The following is a 16,419-nucleotide window of genomic DNA, read 5'->3' as shown; positions in this document are numbered from 1 at the left end:
CTTTTCTCCACATCCTCTCCAGCACTTGTTTGTTAATTTATTAATAACAGCCATTATGACAGGTATGAGGTGATATCTCATTGTAGTTTTAATTTGCATCTCTCTGATATTTAGTAATGTTGAGCGTCCTTTCATATGTCTATGGGGCCTCTATATGTCCTCCTTGGAGAAGGATCTTTTCAGGTCCTTTGCCCATTTTTTAATTGGATTGTTTGTCTTCCTGGTGTTACGTCATATGAGTTCTTTATATATTTTGGAAATTAAACCCTTGTTTGATGTATCATTGGTAAATATGTTCTCCCATACTGTCGGTTCCCTTTTCATTTTGATGATGGATTCTTGAGTCATGAAGAAGATTTTTAATTTGATGTAGTCCCATTTATTTATTTTTTTCCTTTATTTCCCTTGCCCTAGGAGATATATCAGCAAAAAAATTGCTACGTGTGATATCTGAAATTTTACTTCATGTTTTCTGCTAGGACTTTTATGGTATCAAGACTTATATTTCAGTCTTTTATCCATTTTGAGTTTATTCTGGTGTATGGTGTAAGTTGTTCTAGTTTCTTTTTTTTTTTTTTTTTCATGTACCAGTCTAGTTCTCCCAACACCATTTATTTTTACTAAGTATATTTTGTTGATAATGCGATACAGTTGTCCCAATTTTTTCCCTTTGTCTCCCTCCAAGTGGTACCCCCTTCCCTCCAGCAACACACCCCCCCACTTTAGTTCATGTCCATATAAGTTCTTTGGCTTCTTCATTTCCTATACAGTAGTCCCACGCTATACCATGGTTCACTTATCACGGGATTTTTAAAAATACTATATTTAATTATTTATCACAAATTTTTCGCTAAATCACAGGATTTTGCGGTACTATATACATGTGTTGTTAAAGTTACATATGTTTAAGAGTGTAGAATAAATGTAAGGTTCCTACTTCGCAGTGGGGTCTGGAACGCAATACCTGCGATAAGTGAGGGAATACTGTACTATTCTTAACATCACCCTGTCTATTTTGTTCCTACCAATTACGCTTCTTAATCCCTGTACCTTTTCTCCTATTCTCCCTCTTCCCCCTCCCTGCTGATAACCCTCCATATGGTCTCCATATCTGTGATTCTGTTCCTGTTCTAGTTGTTTGCTTAGTTTGTTTTTGTTTTCTTTAGATTCAGTTGTTGATAGTTGTTTGTTGTCATTTTACTGTTCACAGTTTTGACCTTCTTCTTAAATAAGTCCCTTTAACATTTCATGTAATAATGACTTGGCAATGATGGATTCATTTAACTTTCCCTTGTCTGGGAAGCATTTATCTGCCCTTCCATTCTAAATGATAGCTTTGCTGGATAGAATAATCTTTTTTTTTAGGTCCTTGCTTTTCATCACATTGAATACTTCTTGCCTGCAAAATTTCTTTTGAGAAATCAGCTGATAGTCTTATAGGCAACCCTTTGTAGGTAACTCTCTGCCTTTCTCTTGCTGTTTTTAAGATTCTCTCTATCTTTAACCTTTGGCATTTTAATTATGATGTGTCTTGGTGTGCTTCTCCTTGAGTCCAACTTGTAAGGGACACTCTGCTTCCTGGACTTGTATGTCTATTTTCTTCACCAAATTTGGGAAGTTGTCCTCCATTATTTTTCAAATAAGTTTCAATTTCTTGCTCTTTCTCTTCTTCTGGCATCCCTATGATTTGGAAGTTGGCACTTTGGGAGTTGTCCCAGAGTCTTCTTATTGTCTCCTTTTTTTTTTTTTTCCAGTTCTTGTTTCTTCATTCTGTACTGGTTGACTGTTTATGCCCACCTTACGTTCAAATCATTGATTCGAACCCCAGCTTCTTTCCCTTCACTAATGGTTCCCTGTGGATATTTCTTTATTTCACTTAGTGTAGCCTTCATTTCTTCCCTTATGTGTTTGCCGTACTCAGTAAGTTCTCTGAGTATCCTTATCACCAGTGTTGAACTCTTCATCTGATAGGTGGGCTATCTCTGTTCCACTTAGTTCTTTTACTGGACTTTCAATCTGTTCTTTCATTTGGGCCATATTTCTTTGTCTTCTCAATTTGGTAGCCTCCCTGTGTTTGTTTTGTGAGTTAGGTAGAGCCGCTTTGACTCCGTCTTGGTGACATTTTGTGACACTGTTTGTGGGGTAGGGGTCATAGAGGAAACAGTGCCCCTTGTTTGGCACTTGCCCTGTTTCTAATCACTTCACCCACTTCCTGTATGTGACTGACAGCCCTCTAGTTACTGCTCTGGTGGTGGTTCCTAGAGTAGGTGTATTTGTGTGCATTCTAGGACAACAGGAGCTGTCTAAATGGACTCTCCTGAGAGACAGGCAGTTTTTTCTGACCCCCAACCCCCACTGGTTTTCACAGCCAGAGCTATGAGGCTTTGTTTTCCCAGCGCTGGAACTGTGGGCTGTGTGGACTGGCCTGGGGCTGGGATCACTCCCCAGGTGTCCCTCCTGGCTTTTATCTGCCACATGTGAATGTGGGTCCACTGGCCACCACTGCTGCCTTGCCACCACCACTTTTCCACCACCACACTGTCACCTCCACCCTGGCTTCCCGTCTCCACCTCTCCTACCCATCTAGATGAATATTTCTTCTTTAAATCTTTGGTTGTTAGACTTTCATACAGTTCAATTTTCTGGCAATTTTATTGGTTTTTTGTTTTGAGTTGTGATTCTTTATATGGTTGTACGAGTAGGCGAAGCGCATCTACCTACACCTCCATATTTGCTGGAAGCTGCCAATGCAGTTTATCGAAGAGGCTATTTTTACACTATTGTATGCTTGTACCCCCTTTGTTAAGTATTAATTGACCATAGAGACATGGGTTTATTTCTGGGCTCTCTATTCTGTTCCATTGATCTATGTGTCTGTTCTTATAACAGTACCAGACTGTTTTGATTACAGTGGCCTTGTAGTATAGTTTGATATCAGGTATTTTGATTCCCTCTAACTTTGTTTTTTTTTTTTTTCTCAAGATTGCTGTGGCTATTTGGGGTCTTTTTTGGTTCCATATAAATTTTTGAAGTATTTGAAGTATTTGAAATATATCCCATTGGTATTTTAATAGGAATTGCATTGAATCTATAGATTGCCCTGGGTAGTGGTAGTATGAACATTTTAATGATGTTAATTCTTCCAATCCATGAATGGGGTATATCTTCCATTTATTGGTATCTTCCTCAATTTGTTTCTTCAGTGTTCTATAGTTTTCCGAGTACAGGTCTTTTACCTCCTTGGTTAAATTTATTCCTAGGTATTTTTTTTTGTTGCTATAGTAAACAGGACATTTTTCCCTTGTTTCTCTTTCTGGTAGTTCATTATTGGTGTACAAAAATTCCATCAGTTTCTGAATATTGACTTTGTATCGGACTACTTTGCCAAATTTACTTCTTGGATCAAGAAGTTTTTTGATGGGGACTATAGAGTTTTCTGTGTACACTATCATGTTGTCTGCAAATAATGACAGTTTTACTTCCTCCTTTCCAATTTGGATGCATTTTATTTCTTCTTATTGTTTGATTGCTATGGCTAGGACCTCTAATACTCTGTTGAATAAAATTGGTGAAAGCAGGCACCCTTGTCTTGTTCCTGATCTTAAGGGAAACGTTTTTAGTTTTTGCCCATTGAATATGATGTTGGCAGTAGGTTTTTCATACATGGCCTTTATTATGTTGAGGTATGCTCCCTTTATTCCTACTTTACTGAGCATTTTTATTATAAATGGGTGCTGGATTTTATCAAAGGTTTTTTTGCATCTATTGATATAATCATGTGATTTTTGTCTTTCATTTTGTTTATGTGTTGTATCACACTTATTGATTTGTGAATATTGTACCATATTTGCATCCCTGGAATAAATCCTACTTAATCGTGGTGTATGATCTTTTTAATGTGTTGTTGGATCCAGTTTGTTAAAATTTTGTTGAGGATTTTAGCATCTATGTTCATCAGAGATATTGGCCTATATATTTTTTTCTTTGTTGTGTCTTTACCTGGTTTTGGGATTAGGATAATACTAGCCTCAAAAAAAGTTTGGAAGTCCTCCTTCTTCTTGGATTTTTTGTAATAGTTTGAGAAGGATAAGTGTTAGTTCTTTAAACGTTTGGTAAAATTCACCGATGAAGCCATCTGGTCTAGGGCTTTTGTGTGTCAGTAGTTTTTTAATTACTGCTTCAATTTTGCTAGTTGTTATTGGTTTCTTCAGGTTTTGGGGTTCTTTGCTTCTTCTTGATGTAGTTTTGGAAGATTATATGTTTCTAGAAATTTGTCCATTTCGCCCAGGTTGTCCAATTTCTTGGCATATAGTTCATAGTAATTTCTCAAATCCTTTGTATTTCTGTGCTATCAGTTGTCCTCTTTCATTTCTGATTTTATTTGGGTTCTCTCCCTCTCTCTCTCTCTCTCTCTCTTAAGTCTGAGTAAAAGTTTGTCAATTTTATTTTTTCAAAGAACTAGATCCTGGATTCATTAATCCTTTAAATTGTCATTTAATTCAGCTCTGATGTTGATTATTTTCTTCCTTCTGCTTACTCTGTGTTATCATTCCTGTAGTATTTTTAAATGTTGAGTTAGGTTGTTCATTTGAGATTTTTCTATCTCTTTAGATAGGCCTGTATTGCTATGAACTTCCCTCTCAGGACGGCTTCCTCTCTGTCCCATAAGTTTTGGGTTGTTATGTGTTCATTTTGATTTGTTTCCAGATACTTTTTGATTTCTTCCTTGATGTCATTGTTAACCCATTCATTATTAAATAGCATGTTATTCAGCATCCATGTATTTGAATGTTCTTGAGTTTTTTTCTTGAGGTTGGTTTCTACCTTCAAGCCATTGTGATCTGTGAAGATGCTTAATATGATTTCAATTTTCTTGAATTTAAAGTCCATTTCATCTAGAGTGTCGTTCAATTCTGCAATATTTTTATTAAATTTTTGTTTAGAAGCTCTGTCCATTGTTGACAGTGTGGTGTTACAATCCCCTACAATTACTGTATTGCTGTCTATCTCTTTATTAGAATCCTCCAAAGTTTTATTTATATATTTAGATGCACCTATATTGGGTACATATATGTTTACAAGAGTTATATCCTATTGTGGACGACTCCCTTAGGTATTATGTAGTGATCTTATTTGTCTCTTGTTCGGGGCAGAGGAAATTTTAAAATAATTGTTAGTCATACTAGAATGCTAGGTTCACTAAGCAGCTTACTGCTTGTTGTTTACTAAGCCTCATTTTGCCAATTCTGAAGTGAAGAAGAATTGTTACCGTATTGACATTATTTTCTCTGATTATTTTAGGTATTATTTTAGTACACGACTTAACAAATAAGAAGTCATCCCAAAACTTGTATCGTTGGTCACTGGAAGCTCTCAACAGGGATTTGGTGCCAACTGGCGTCTTGGTAACAAATGGGTGAGCCCAAATTACTTCACAATTGGTTTGAAATGTTATAGCCATCACAGAAATACACCATCCAAAATAATACCTTGTAAGATGTTTGATGTATAAATATTTTCTCCCAATCTGTAGATTGCCTTTTCATTCTCCTAACAGTGTCATTCACAAAGCAATAGTTTTGCATTTTAATAGTCTAATTTCTTAGTTTTTTCTTTATTGTATTGTAGCTTTTAATATCATACTCTTGAACTCTTTGCCTAATTCCAGAATACACAGGTTTTCTCCAGTGTTTCTTCTAGAAGTTTTATAGTTTTAGGTTTACTTGTAGATCTTGCTCCTTTTTTGAGTTACTATATAATAATGCGGGAGGCTTTCATTTCGTTGAGGGTGACTTTTGTATATTAATGTCCAATTGTTCCAATACCATTTATTGACAAGATTATCCTTTTCTATTGAATTTATTTTACTCTTTTGCCAAAAATCATTTGACCATATTTATATGGTCTGTTTTCTAGACTTCCTAATTCTGTTTCATTGACCTGTTGTGTCTGTCCCTTCACCAAAACTGTAGCATTATAGTTCACTCTTAAAATTAGTGTGATTCTTTCCACTTTATTCCTTTTCAGAATTGTTTAGCTAATCTATTTTGCTTTTTCATATAAAATTGAAATCAGCTTGTCCATATTGACAAAAATTATGCTTGGATTTTAATTAGAATTGCTATTAATCTATAGATCAAGTTGGGGAGAATTTTCATTGCATCTTCCAGTCCCTGAACACAGTATGTCTCTTCATTTATGTTTTGAAGCAAATCCTAGACATGATATCATTTCACCTACATATACAGTACTTCAATGTATAACTTTTAAGAATTAAGAACTTCTTGAACATAACCAAAATATAATTGTCATACTTAAAATTAACAATAGTTCTTTAATATTGGATATTACTTTAATATCCCCAAATGTCTAAAAATGTTAGTTTATTCAAAAGTGTATCTAAATAAGATCCACCCACTCATTGTCTTTAGTTTCTTTTAATCTTAACTTTCCTTTCCTTTTTTATTTTTAGTTTTTACCCAGTAGCAGTTTATTTGTGAAAAAAAGATGGCTTGTTTGTCCTGTAGAGTTTCCTGTATTCTGGCTTTTGGTGATTGTATGCCTGTAGTGCCTGTTAAATTTGTTTCTCTGAATCCTAAATCTTCTCTAAAAATGGTAGTTAAATATAGTGGTCTGAAAGATGCAATTTTCCTTCTTTTTTTTTCTTTTCAAAGTCAAAGTAGATGTAAGATTGAATAAAAGACAAAAGAAAGCTTAGAAGAGATATAAGAGAATAAATTATATGTATATTGCTATGTATGTTATTTACATATGTAATATATATGATGATGTACAAGAGATTATACAAGACTACAAGTGACAGAGATATATGTGTATCAAAGATAATGTTTGATAAACTACATACAAAAATTTGTTTGTACCCTGGGTGCTGTGGCTCAGTGGATTGAGCGTCGGCCTGCGAGCCAAGTGTTGCTGGTTCGATACCCAGTCAGGGCACATGACTAGGTTGCATGTCAGGTCCCCAATTGGGGGCACGAGTGAGAGGCAATCACAAGTGATGTTTCTGTCCCTCTCTTTCTCCTTTCCTCGCTCTCTAAAAATAAACAAATAAATAAATTTATTTTTAAAAAAAATCAGATTAGGGCCAAAATGTCATCTTACATAAAATAATAAAGATAATCATGAACAATGAAAAAAAAAATTTGTTTGTGAGCCTGAGTTAGTGAGTATAGGAAAAGGAAATAGTCCTAAAGGAGGATACTCTCAACACTTTATTCTCTAATAAAGCAAATTTCAGTTTTGGACAGTTTCTCCTAAATTAGTGTTGAAGTTGGTAAAAAAGAATCAAAGTCCTTGAACTCAAATTACTGTTGGCTTTGATGCAAAAATAGAATGATGATATGTTTATGAAATGGGAGATTATAAAACAATTGTGTTCCAAGGCTGAGCAGTAACTGAAGCTCTGCAATATTATTATGAAGGACAAAAACACTTGATAATTTTGCACACACACCCCTAATTTAGATTACTCAAAGAGAAAGGAAAGTAATGTCAAAGGAAGAAAAAAAGCTGTGCTCAACTGGGTTGTATTGATTGAATTATGCAATGATTTACTGTCATAAAATGTTCGAAACCAGATTTTGCTGACTTGTAAATTGAGCTTATAACGTTTCAGAAATCCAAATTTACTTCTCAGGTTAATAAAATTTAATTCAACAACAATGGGCTCTATGTTTCTTTTAGTAATAGAAGGAATACCACTCTATCCTTTAGATAGAAATAGAAAAAAAGAATTGTAATGGCCAGTGACCCTAAGGGATTCATACTGCCTATCTTCTGTCTCCCTGTCCTCTGTCTCCCATAGTTACCGTTTCAAGACAAACATCTATTTGATACTTAATTCATTCCTTTCGTATTCACTTTGTGGTTCAGCTGTTTCTCTCCCTTTGCATCTGTTGAATTCATCTTTCCCTAGGCCAACACATCACCTATGGTTGATTTATTCTGGCCTTTAAGCTCCGTATTTCCTAGTTTCCTTAAACAATTTAGTTTTCTTTATTATTCATAGACAGAAGTGTGTATAGTGGTATATAGCATATACATACCCCTGAAGGTACCCAGAAGCTTGTCATTTTCCCCTCTGACATAGGACCTTAGTGCCATGCTAGGTTCCAGGGTTTTCTCCCACTAAGGTTTGAATCTTCTCTGCATCTATACGGAAAAATTCCCAAGCCTTAGAAGACAGAGCTTTGGGAGAAATCAACTCAACTTACCTTGGTATACCTGGTGGGCACTCAGTTATTCAAGTAGTCTATAAAGACTCATGGGGACAAATTTTGAGTAGTTAGATGAATAGTTGGAATTCTGTCGATGGTAAGGATGGATTGATAAACAAGTAGATGGTCGAAATTAGGAAAAAGGTAGGTTTATAGGTGACAGGTGAGCAAGAGTCAATGAATGATCAGTAAAATAGTATAAGCTATTTTATACATCCTAAAAAACATAGAATGTACATCAAAAATGTAAATTCTATTTACCTCTTCATTATTTATCACAGGGATTATGACCGGGAACAGTTTGCTGATAACCAAATCCCACTGTTGGTAATAGGGACTAAACTGGACCAAATTCATGAAGCCAAGCGCCATGAAGTTTTAACTAGGACCGCTTTCCTGGCAGAGGATTTCAATGCAGAGGAGATTAATTTGGTGTGTATTTTCATTAATGCATGTTTGCATTATTATCAGTTGAAAGCAAAATCGAAGATTTCACAAGTCATATATTCTCACACACAAAAAAGCTTTATATTTGAAATCAGGCTATTTTGTTCTACTCCAAAACATGGTGAAAACTGGAATCAACATAAACTGTTAGAGGGACACAGTCACTTCAGCCTCCTTGTATGCTGAGCTATTGAATGTTCAAACTTTGTTCTGTGAGTAATGTAAAAATCGTGGGCTTTTTCTTGAAAAGATTTTTTAAAGTCACATCAGAATCAAAATAAGTAAATTAATATGACAAAGAAAGGTTACTGATACTGTAACTTGATTATTCTTGCTTTAGAAAAGCCTCTTAGCTTCTTAAATTACAAAATTTACCTTAAAGGGCAAACTGCTAGGCAAGTGAAAAAAATTACAAACTATAAACTAGGAGTGCTTGATAGGCATTAATTTATATAATCTTATAGGTATACAGAGATGGAATACCTTCCTGAGATATTTAGCTCCATTAGAACTTGGCACTAAAAAGGTTAAGAGAAGTCCTCACATCAACCAGTCAGTGTTGCCCAGAAAAGGATGTGTCATTGCTCACAAGCAGGGTTTGTGCAGCATACACAGTGCACTGGAACCCACACGTGTGGTGCTTTCATACCAGTTGCTACCAATATTGAGCATTTATGTGCTGAGCACTGTTCTGGCGTTTTCTGCACATTATCTCACATGCATCGCCCCTATGAGGTAGGCACTATTATTATACCCATTTTAGAGATGAAGTCTAGCAGCAGAGAGAGGTAACTAGGCTAAAGTTACACGGGTCAAAGCAGGCACTCTGACTTCAGAGCCTGTGCCGTACAATTAAACCTCTTTTCCAGTTAATTATTCTGCAACTAACGCATAGAATCTAGGAGCTGAAAGAACTCTTAGAAATCACCTAGATTAACAGTTACCCAGACCTGACCGCATATTCATTTACCAACAAACAGTACCTGTGAAGTTTTTTGAGTAACTGCCGCACAGCAGAAGCTTTTTATTCATAAGGTCTGGCAGGAGGACCGGGACTCTAATTTTAACAAATGACTCAGGTGATTCTGATGCCCTTACTCTGGGAACATTTGTGAGCACTGCTTGGTTCCACCCCACCTCTATCCCCATAACTGAATCAGCTCCTGTCTGCCATTCCATTGTTTTTTTACATTCTACTTTGCAGTAGTGGTGCCTTATTTTTCTCAGCTGCCACCGTGGAATATCCAGCATAAGTGCCCCAGGTGGTCAGCACTGGACCGTGATATTCCAGAGGATTCCTGCTACTTAGAATATATAATATCCTTGTTGAAGAAATGCTGAGTTTACCTTGTTTGAACATGATTTCCAAAGCAAAATTTACTATTAAATATATTTCATTTGTTCCATTAAGTATCTGTTTCTAGTGGCCAAATATGTGATTCTTCTACTTGCAGAGTCAGGGCAATTGTTAACAAGATGTAAAGGAACTCAAGTGGTGACATGTCGGCACACGCAGTCTCCACAGAGTTCACATGCAACATACTTTTGACCTTTTACCCATGTATGACTTCAAGGACAGAGCAGAAACAACAAGCGGTCTTGAGTATGCAGGAAATAAAAAATAAGGAGAAAAATTGGATAAAACTTTCAAAAAGAGTCAAAAAGACTCAGCAAGTAAATACAAAGCCTCAAATAAAAAAATAAAACACTAATGTAACAATATTAGTGCTAGCATCTTTGGTTACCATATGTTTACATCAAAGAAGGAATCAGTTATTCTTGTGCCTGAAAAAAAGACAGTGTTTAAATTGTAAACAGGGTAAAGATTACTTACTTTTTAAAATCCTGTTAGACTTATTGTGTTTAGTACAAATTTGTCTCTCTCATACATTTACTTCAAAGTGACCATATTGAAGCATCTTCTCTAGTTATTATTCCTTTCTCAAGCTTAGACAAGCTATTTAGAGCTATCAATTTTCAGGCTTTGCCCTCAGCTGTGATCAATAACAAATGGCTCTTTCAGCTTTAAAATTGTTATCCTAAAGAAACAGAATTTTTCCAGCCTGGTCAAGCTGAAATTGTGCAGCCTTAGAATTAAGTCTTTGGGAAGTTTTGTTTGTTTGCTGCTTGGTTTAGTTTCTGTATTTAGTACTTCAGCTCTATTTGGAATTGTCTCTGAAGTATTTTCACATTCTGATAACTGCGTCAGCGGTAACATTTTGTAAAACATCCAACACTGGTCCATCTAAGGTTTGTTTCTTGTGTGTCCCAACTGCTGTGTAAATATGCTCACACATTATTTCACATACAGTAGTTTTCAACGATGGTATTTCAGTCTGTTTGATCTGTATATGGAATTATCTTTTATGTTAGGTGTTTTGTGTATGAAAATTGAGTCTGATAGCATTTTGGGGGATGAGGAGAGAAGGGAACTAATATTTCAGTACCTGCTATTTGCCAGACATGCATTATTTCATTTAATTTTCACAAAAACCCTATGGGATAGGTATCATCATCCCTATAGGAACTTAACCAATGTCACACAATCTAGAAATATTGTGACAGATATTCAGAATCAGAGCTTGCTGGCTTCTAGTATTCTGTGATCTTTGAAAAGTTTGATGTAATCGCTCTCTCTCTCGATTTTTGTTTTGTTTTGTTTTGTTTTGGTTGTTTTGATATAGATTCTGGCCAAAATTTAAAATGTGAACCTTGAAATGTTTTATATGGATAAAATAAGTGATAAAACAAAATCCATTGGAAAGGAATCATGTAGGCATATAGATTACAAAACAATAAATGCAATGTCAGTAGTTTCAGTAATTTCCCAAGGGACACAGCCTGAAAAGCAAATATCATTCTTGCAAGGAGCCTACATGAGATCCTCATAATTTGGTCTCATGTGCCCTTAGAGGTAAAAATCAAAGTACTCTTATCTCTTGAGGTGGCAAATCATTAGTGATAAGCAAAGACAGAACAATACTGGAATTCCACTAAAAGGAAAGTAAGTCTTTTAATGTCTTTACTAGTCATTATTATAATTTAATGTTCCAGATTGTTTTTTCTCTTCTGGGCCCCATATTTTTCTGATTTTTGAAAATGCTATTTAATAGTAATATATCTATTGTTCACTATTGTTTATTGTTTAATAATAATACTTAATGATATTTAATAATAATTTATTGTTTATGATTTTAAAAGTATCTGTTAATTTATTATTTTCTCTATGACCTTCCAAGAAATATATTACCTTATATTTAAATGAGTGAGAAATCCCTGAACTGTTCTGTTTGTCCTTTGCTCCTCTTAACTCCTTATTTTATGCTTCCTACTGTTTGTACGAATTGCACAGAACTTAGTTGCGCACTGATAACTAGTGCTAAAAAGTGAAGTGTTGACTTTTTTAATGGCTCTGTTTATGCTTTTTCAGGGTAAATGTAGGTAGGTAACCTGATTAGTATATTGGTTTTATTAGTAAGATATTAGCAATCCTGTTTTCCCTTATGAATTATTTGATGATGAATACACTGGTTCAGTGTCCTCTAAAATTGCTTAAATAACAAAAAGGGGCGTTACCCCCATTAGCACTTTCCTCTATGCTTTGTGCATCATAATTTCAAAATCATGAATATTTTATGAGAGCATTATGACTAATATTTTACTACAGAAATGTGCAACAGGAGCAGTGATAACCAACGAGGAGGTTATGTTTCCTGACTTTTAATTGCAGCTCTTATGTTTTATCTTCTAGGATTGCACAAATCCACGGTACCTCGCTGCCGGTTCTTCTAATGCTGTCAAGCTCAGTAGGTTTTTTGATAAGGTAATGGCTTCAATTAAGTTATTTTAAACTTAATTTATATATTATGAGACTAAAGTTTTTGTAGAATGCTTTGTACTTTTATGCCTTTAACCTGAACGTCACAGACTGAATAATACTTGTTTTGATCTTTCTTATCTGTTGGTTGGTATAATTGCTCAAGACCTGCTGACGTATTTATTCTATCACCAGTTTCTCTAAGCAAAGGATGAAAGCTGCTGGATTTAAATGGATGTTTGTTTGTTTGTTTGTTTGTTTGTTTGAAGATACCTAATTCCCCGCCTTAAAACAGTTTATGTTTCTTTATTTTCTAACTCTTTTTGTATTTATTCACCCTTGACCCCTACAAAAGACACTGAACTGAGGAGATTCTACTTAGTTAAAGCCCTGAGTTCTTTTTGCTCTCCCAGCTATGAATAGTTGTTGCTATTATTTTTAAAGTAATGTCATCTTCTTGATTCCCTATTGTTTCCTTATCAGAAACGTTTGCATTTCAATTGTCGACTCTTGCTGGCACCATCTTATTACAGAATAAAAATGTAGAATGATTCTGCATGCTAGTAAATTAGAGCACTTTTCTTTCCTTCACAAGGCCATAAAGCTGCTTGGCACATAGTATTGACCAAGTTTAAGTTGCTTGCCCAAAGCTGACATTGTGTAGTAAAGTAAAATAGGATACATTTCTGTGTGTGTTATTGAAAAAGATTAATTTCTGTATTATATTTCCTTTTAGGTATAATCCCCCAAGAAACATTTCTCTCCTCATAGTCTTCCTTATAAATCATTTTTCTTTTAGCAATTTAGGGATTTAATATTTGACCCCGTTATCTAATATGTCAGCAGAAGATCAGCCCCACACCCCTCCCTGTTTAATACTGGGAAATTTTTGCTTCATTGCAGAACTTCCCAACTGGTGTGTCGCAAATAGGGTACAGGTGTGCTGAGATATTGATTTCCCCTCAGTTCTCAGAGCAGCCAGAGCCCCTGGGGCTGGGTAATTGGCAGCCTCTTCCATTTACCCCAGCGTGCTATACAAATATTAGCATTTTCTAAATGGGATGCACTGCAAGGAACCACATTTTCTATCTACATTGTTTTCAAACTTAAAATATAAGGACTTCCATTTGGTTTAGATCCCTGATCCCATCTGATACAAAATGCTATCCCCTAAAAGCCACATCTTAAGAGATCTGTGTCTGACATGGAAAGATCCCACAACATACTATTTAATTTTTCAAATAATTTAATAATTTTGAAATTGAAATGTTAAATGTAGTAAGTTATATCCTAGAGAAACAATGGGTTATAGACTAGTGTGACCCAAGTTGTCAGTCAAGGCTGTATTTTTTAAAAATTAAAAAATCAAAGGGAACTTGATTGATTTTAAGAAGATAGCAGGATTTAGTGAGGAGACGTTGCAATTTGAAGGTAGGGAATTATGAGCAAAAGCAAAAGAGGTAACTTCTCTCTCTCTTGCCTAAACACAGCAAAAGGCATGTACATTGGTGGTTGGCCAGACCCACCAGACTGAGATGGCTGCCTGAAACCAAGGCATGTAGCAGCTAAGTTTCACCCAGTTTTCTGTACGTATCTGCAAGAATTTAATGTAAAGATTTCTTTTCCAAGAGGGAATCTGGCACTCCTCCTCCAGACTCTCTTGGCTAATAGTAATTAGTCCCCACTTCAGAATGATAGGATTTTCCTGTCCTGCCCTGGAGAGAGGAAAGAGACTCAGTCCCTTCTTGCTTTCTGTAAGACCAAGTATTCTGAGATGTGCATGTGAATTAATCATGAACCAGCTTTTCTACCTCTGGTGCCAGTGAATGCAACCTTACCCTCAGTCTCCTGTGGCTAACAATGACCCAGCCATATTCTTAAAGATGGAAAAGTCCAGATATTTTGGCTCTCAGGCAGTTGAAAGTAAGCTGACACAGGCCTGAAAGAAGATGCTCGGTGTTTATGCAGAGGAATTTTTATTTTCATAATTCTATATTCCAGTGTCTCAGAGATCATCTCCAGATAATCTCTGTGTATACTTACCTGATTAACTTTTCTTAATCACAACAATTCTCTATTTAAGAAAAAGCAGTACTGCCTCTGCAGTCATTGCAGTTTCTCAAGAGTTAGAACAGAACTCATTGTTTTTTACAAATGTTTTTCATCATCTGAAAATGTGGTGTCTGTTAAACACACTACATTAGGGCATGTTATTTGAGGGCTTATTTACAATACTAGTGATGGATTTGTGCAGATATGTCCAGTACTTTACTGTGTTTCTCCTACTAACCAAATACAGACGATTCTGAAAACTAGAGAATGAAGATTAAGTCCATAAAAATAAGCTAATTGACTACTTTTGATGTTACGTCATCTGTCTCCACTGAGGCCTTACAGAGTTTATCACTGTGTTTACCAAAGGGATGTGGTGGTTCATTGCATTGCACAGACTCCTCTTTAAGGAATAGCTGTACTGTTAGTAGGCAGGTGCTTTGCTTTTATCTTATGGAGTCTGTTTGGTACCTTTTGGGGCTGAGTGCTAGGAAACTTAAGAGCCAAATTTTCTGCTACATACTAAGAATTGCATGGGATTATATGTCATTCTCTGATTAGTCAGTTTTATTTGTTCATTTATTTTTTAATCTAATGTTGCTTTCTGGAATGAAGCAGGCTGTAATGGAAATAGTCCCACAATCCTGATCTCATTACCACCACATTCAGTTCCTTATACCAGATGTCTATAGCTATTGGAAAGACTCTTAATTCGGATATATGCCTTTTAGCACCATGAGTGACCATTACAGTTAGCCACTTTTTCCAGGAATGTGTGCTAAACCCTTAAAATCTTTGTTTCTCACAGGTCATAGAGAAGAGATACTTCTTAAGAGACGGTAATCAGGTCGGTATCCATCTTTTCTTTATAAAATGAGTTCTTAAATTGTAGAAAGGTGATTTCCAAATTGATTTTCAGTAGTTAAAAAACGTGGGGGAAGTCCATTTGTAGGCATGAGTTTCTGATATCCTTCTGTTAAATACAAAAGAAAATCAGATCAAGGGAAAGTAAGGGTCCAAGAGACCAAAAAATAAATAAAAAATAAAAATTGAGGGATAAGATTATATTATAAAATAACAGAAGAAAATCATTTGCTTGAGACTCCAGAGGTATATATTTAAAGTCTATCACAAGCACATAATTCATATAGAATTCACTAGGTGAATATTATGAGATTCACCTTCATCTTCTCTGATTTAGATAACACTGTCACCAATTTGTTGACAAATGTTTCCATTTTGGTAGAATTTATTTTTATTATTGAATCTGCTGCGGCTTTCTGAGCAAAACCACAGAATGGTGGTTCTTTCAGAAACAACAGACTGACATTTTAAAGGAAAAAAAATTTAAAGTCTGTTAGCATTTGAACTCTGCCTACTTGAGATTTAATGTGATTATCTTTCTTGCCTACAGATTCCAGGCTTTCCTGATCGAAAGAGGTTTGGGGGCGGAACATTAAAGAGCCTTCATTATGACTGAATTACACGCATTCTCTGGAAGAGCAAGCAAGCAGTGGCAGCTTCTCACAGCATTCTTCTTGCTGTGTCAGTTATTCGTGTCAGTTATTAATGTCTCGGCCTTTTAATGAAATCATCTTAAAATGCTACCCTTCACCCTCACCTTTAAGGGAAAACTGAAAGGAAGTAACAGTGTGGGAGGTCCAAACTTTGTCCCCATTTTCTGTTCCTATTTATAGATTATGTAAAAGCCTTGTGGAAATAAGAGATGTTGTCAAAACGATGCAGTAAATGAGCAGTGACAGTGCTGCTGAGAAAATTTACTCTTGCCTAGAACTGAAGGGTTTTTATGGGTCTGTAATTTTCCCACACTCCTGGCTGAAGACTTAATGAAGTACTTCAAAAATG

General features: G+C 35.5%; 1 protein-coding gene across 1 annotated transcript in view; it reads left to right on the top strand.

Moving 5' to 3' along the window:
* The window catches only part of RABL3 (RAB, member of RAS oncogene family like 3), a 58,998-nt gene extending 42,579 nt beyond the window's left edge, over nucleotides 1-16,419 (top strand). Inside the window, exons 4-8 of the mRNA XM_090277120.1 lie at nucleotides 5,302-5,416; nucleotides 8,519-8,669; nucleotides 12,436-12,507; nucleotides 15,362-15,400; nucleotides 15,968-16,419. Of these exons, the coding sequence (XP_090133246.1) occupies nucleotides 5,302-5,416; nucleotides 8,519-8,669; nucleotides 12,436-12,507; nucleotides 15,362-15,400; nucleotides 15,968-16,033 (443 nt within the window). The 3' untranslated portion in view covers nucleotides 16,034-16,419. The remainder of the gene's footprint in view (nucleotides 1-5,301; nucleotides 5,417-8,518; nucleotides 8,670-12,435; nucleotides 12,508-15,361; nucleotides 15,401-15,967) is intronic.

Source organism: Furipterus horrens, unplaced genomic scaffold (assembly GCF_987537825.1).
Source record: "Furipterus horrens unplaced genomic scaffold, mFurHor1.1.pri manual_scaffold_1, whole genome shotgun sequence".
Lineage (NCBI taxonomy): Eukaryota > Metazoa > Chordata > Mammalia > Chiroptera > Furipteridae > Furipterus > Furipterus horrens.
The sequence above is the reverse complement of the archived record's forward strand: the minus strand, read 5'-3'. Positions and strand labels throughout refer to the sequence as shown.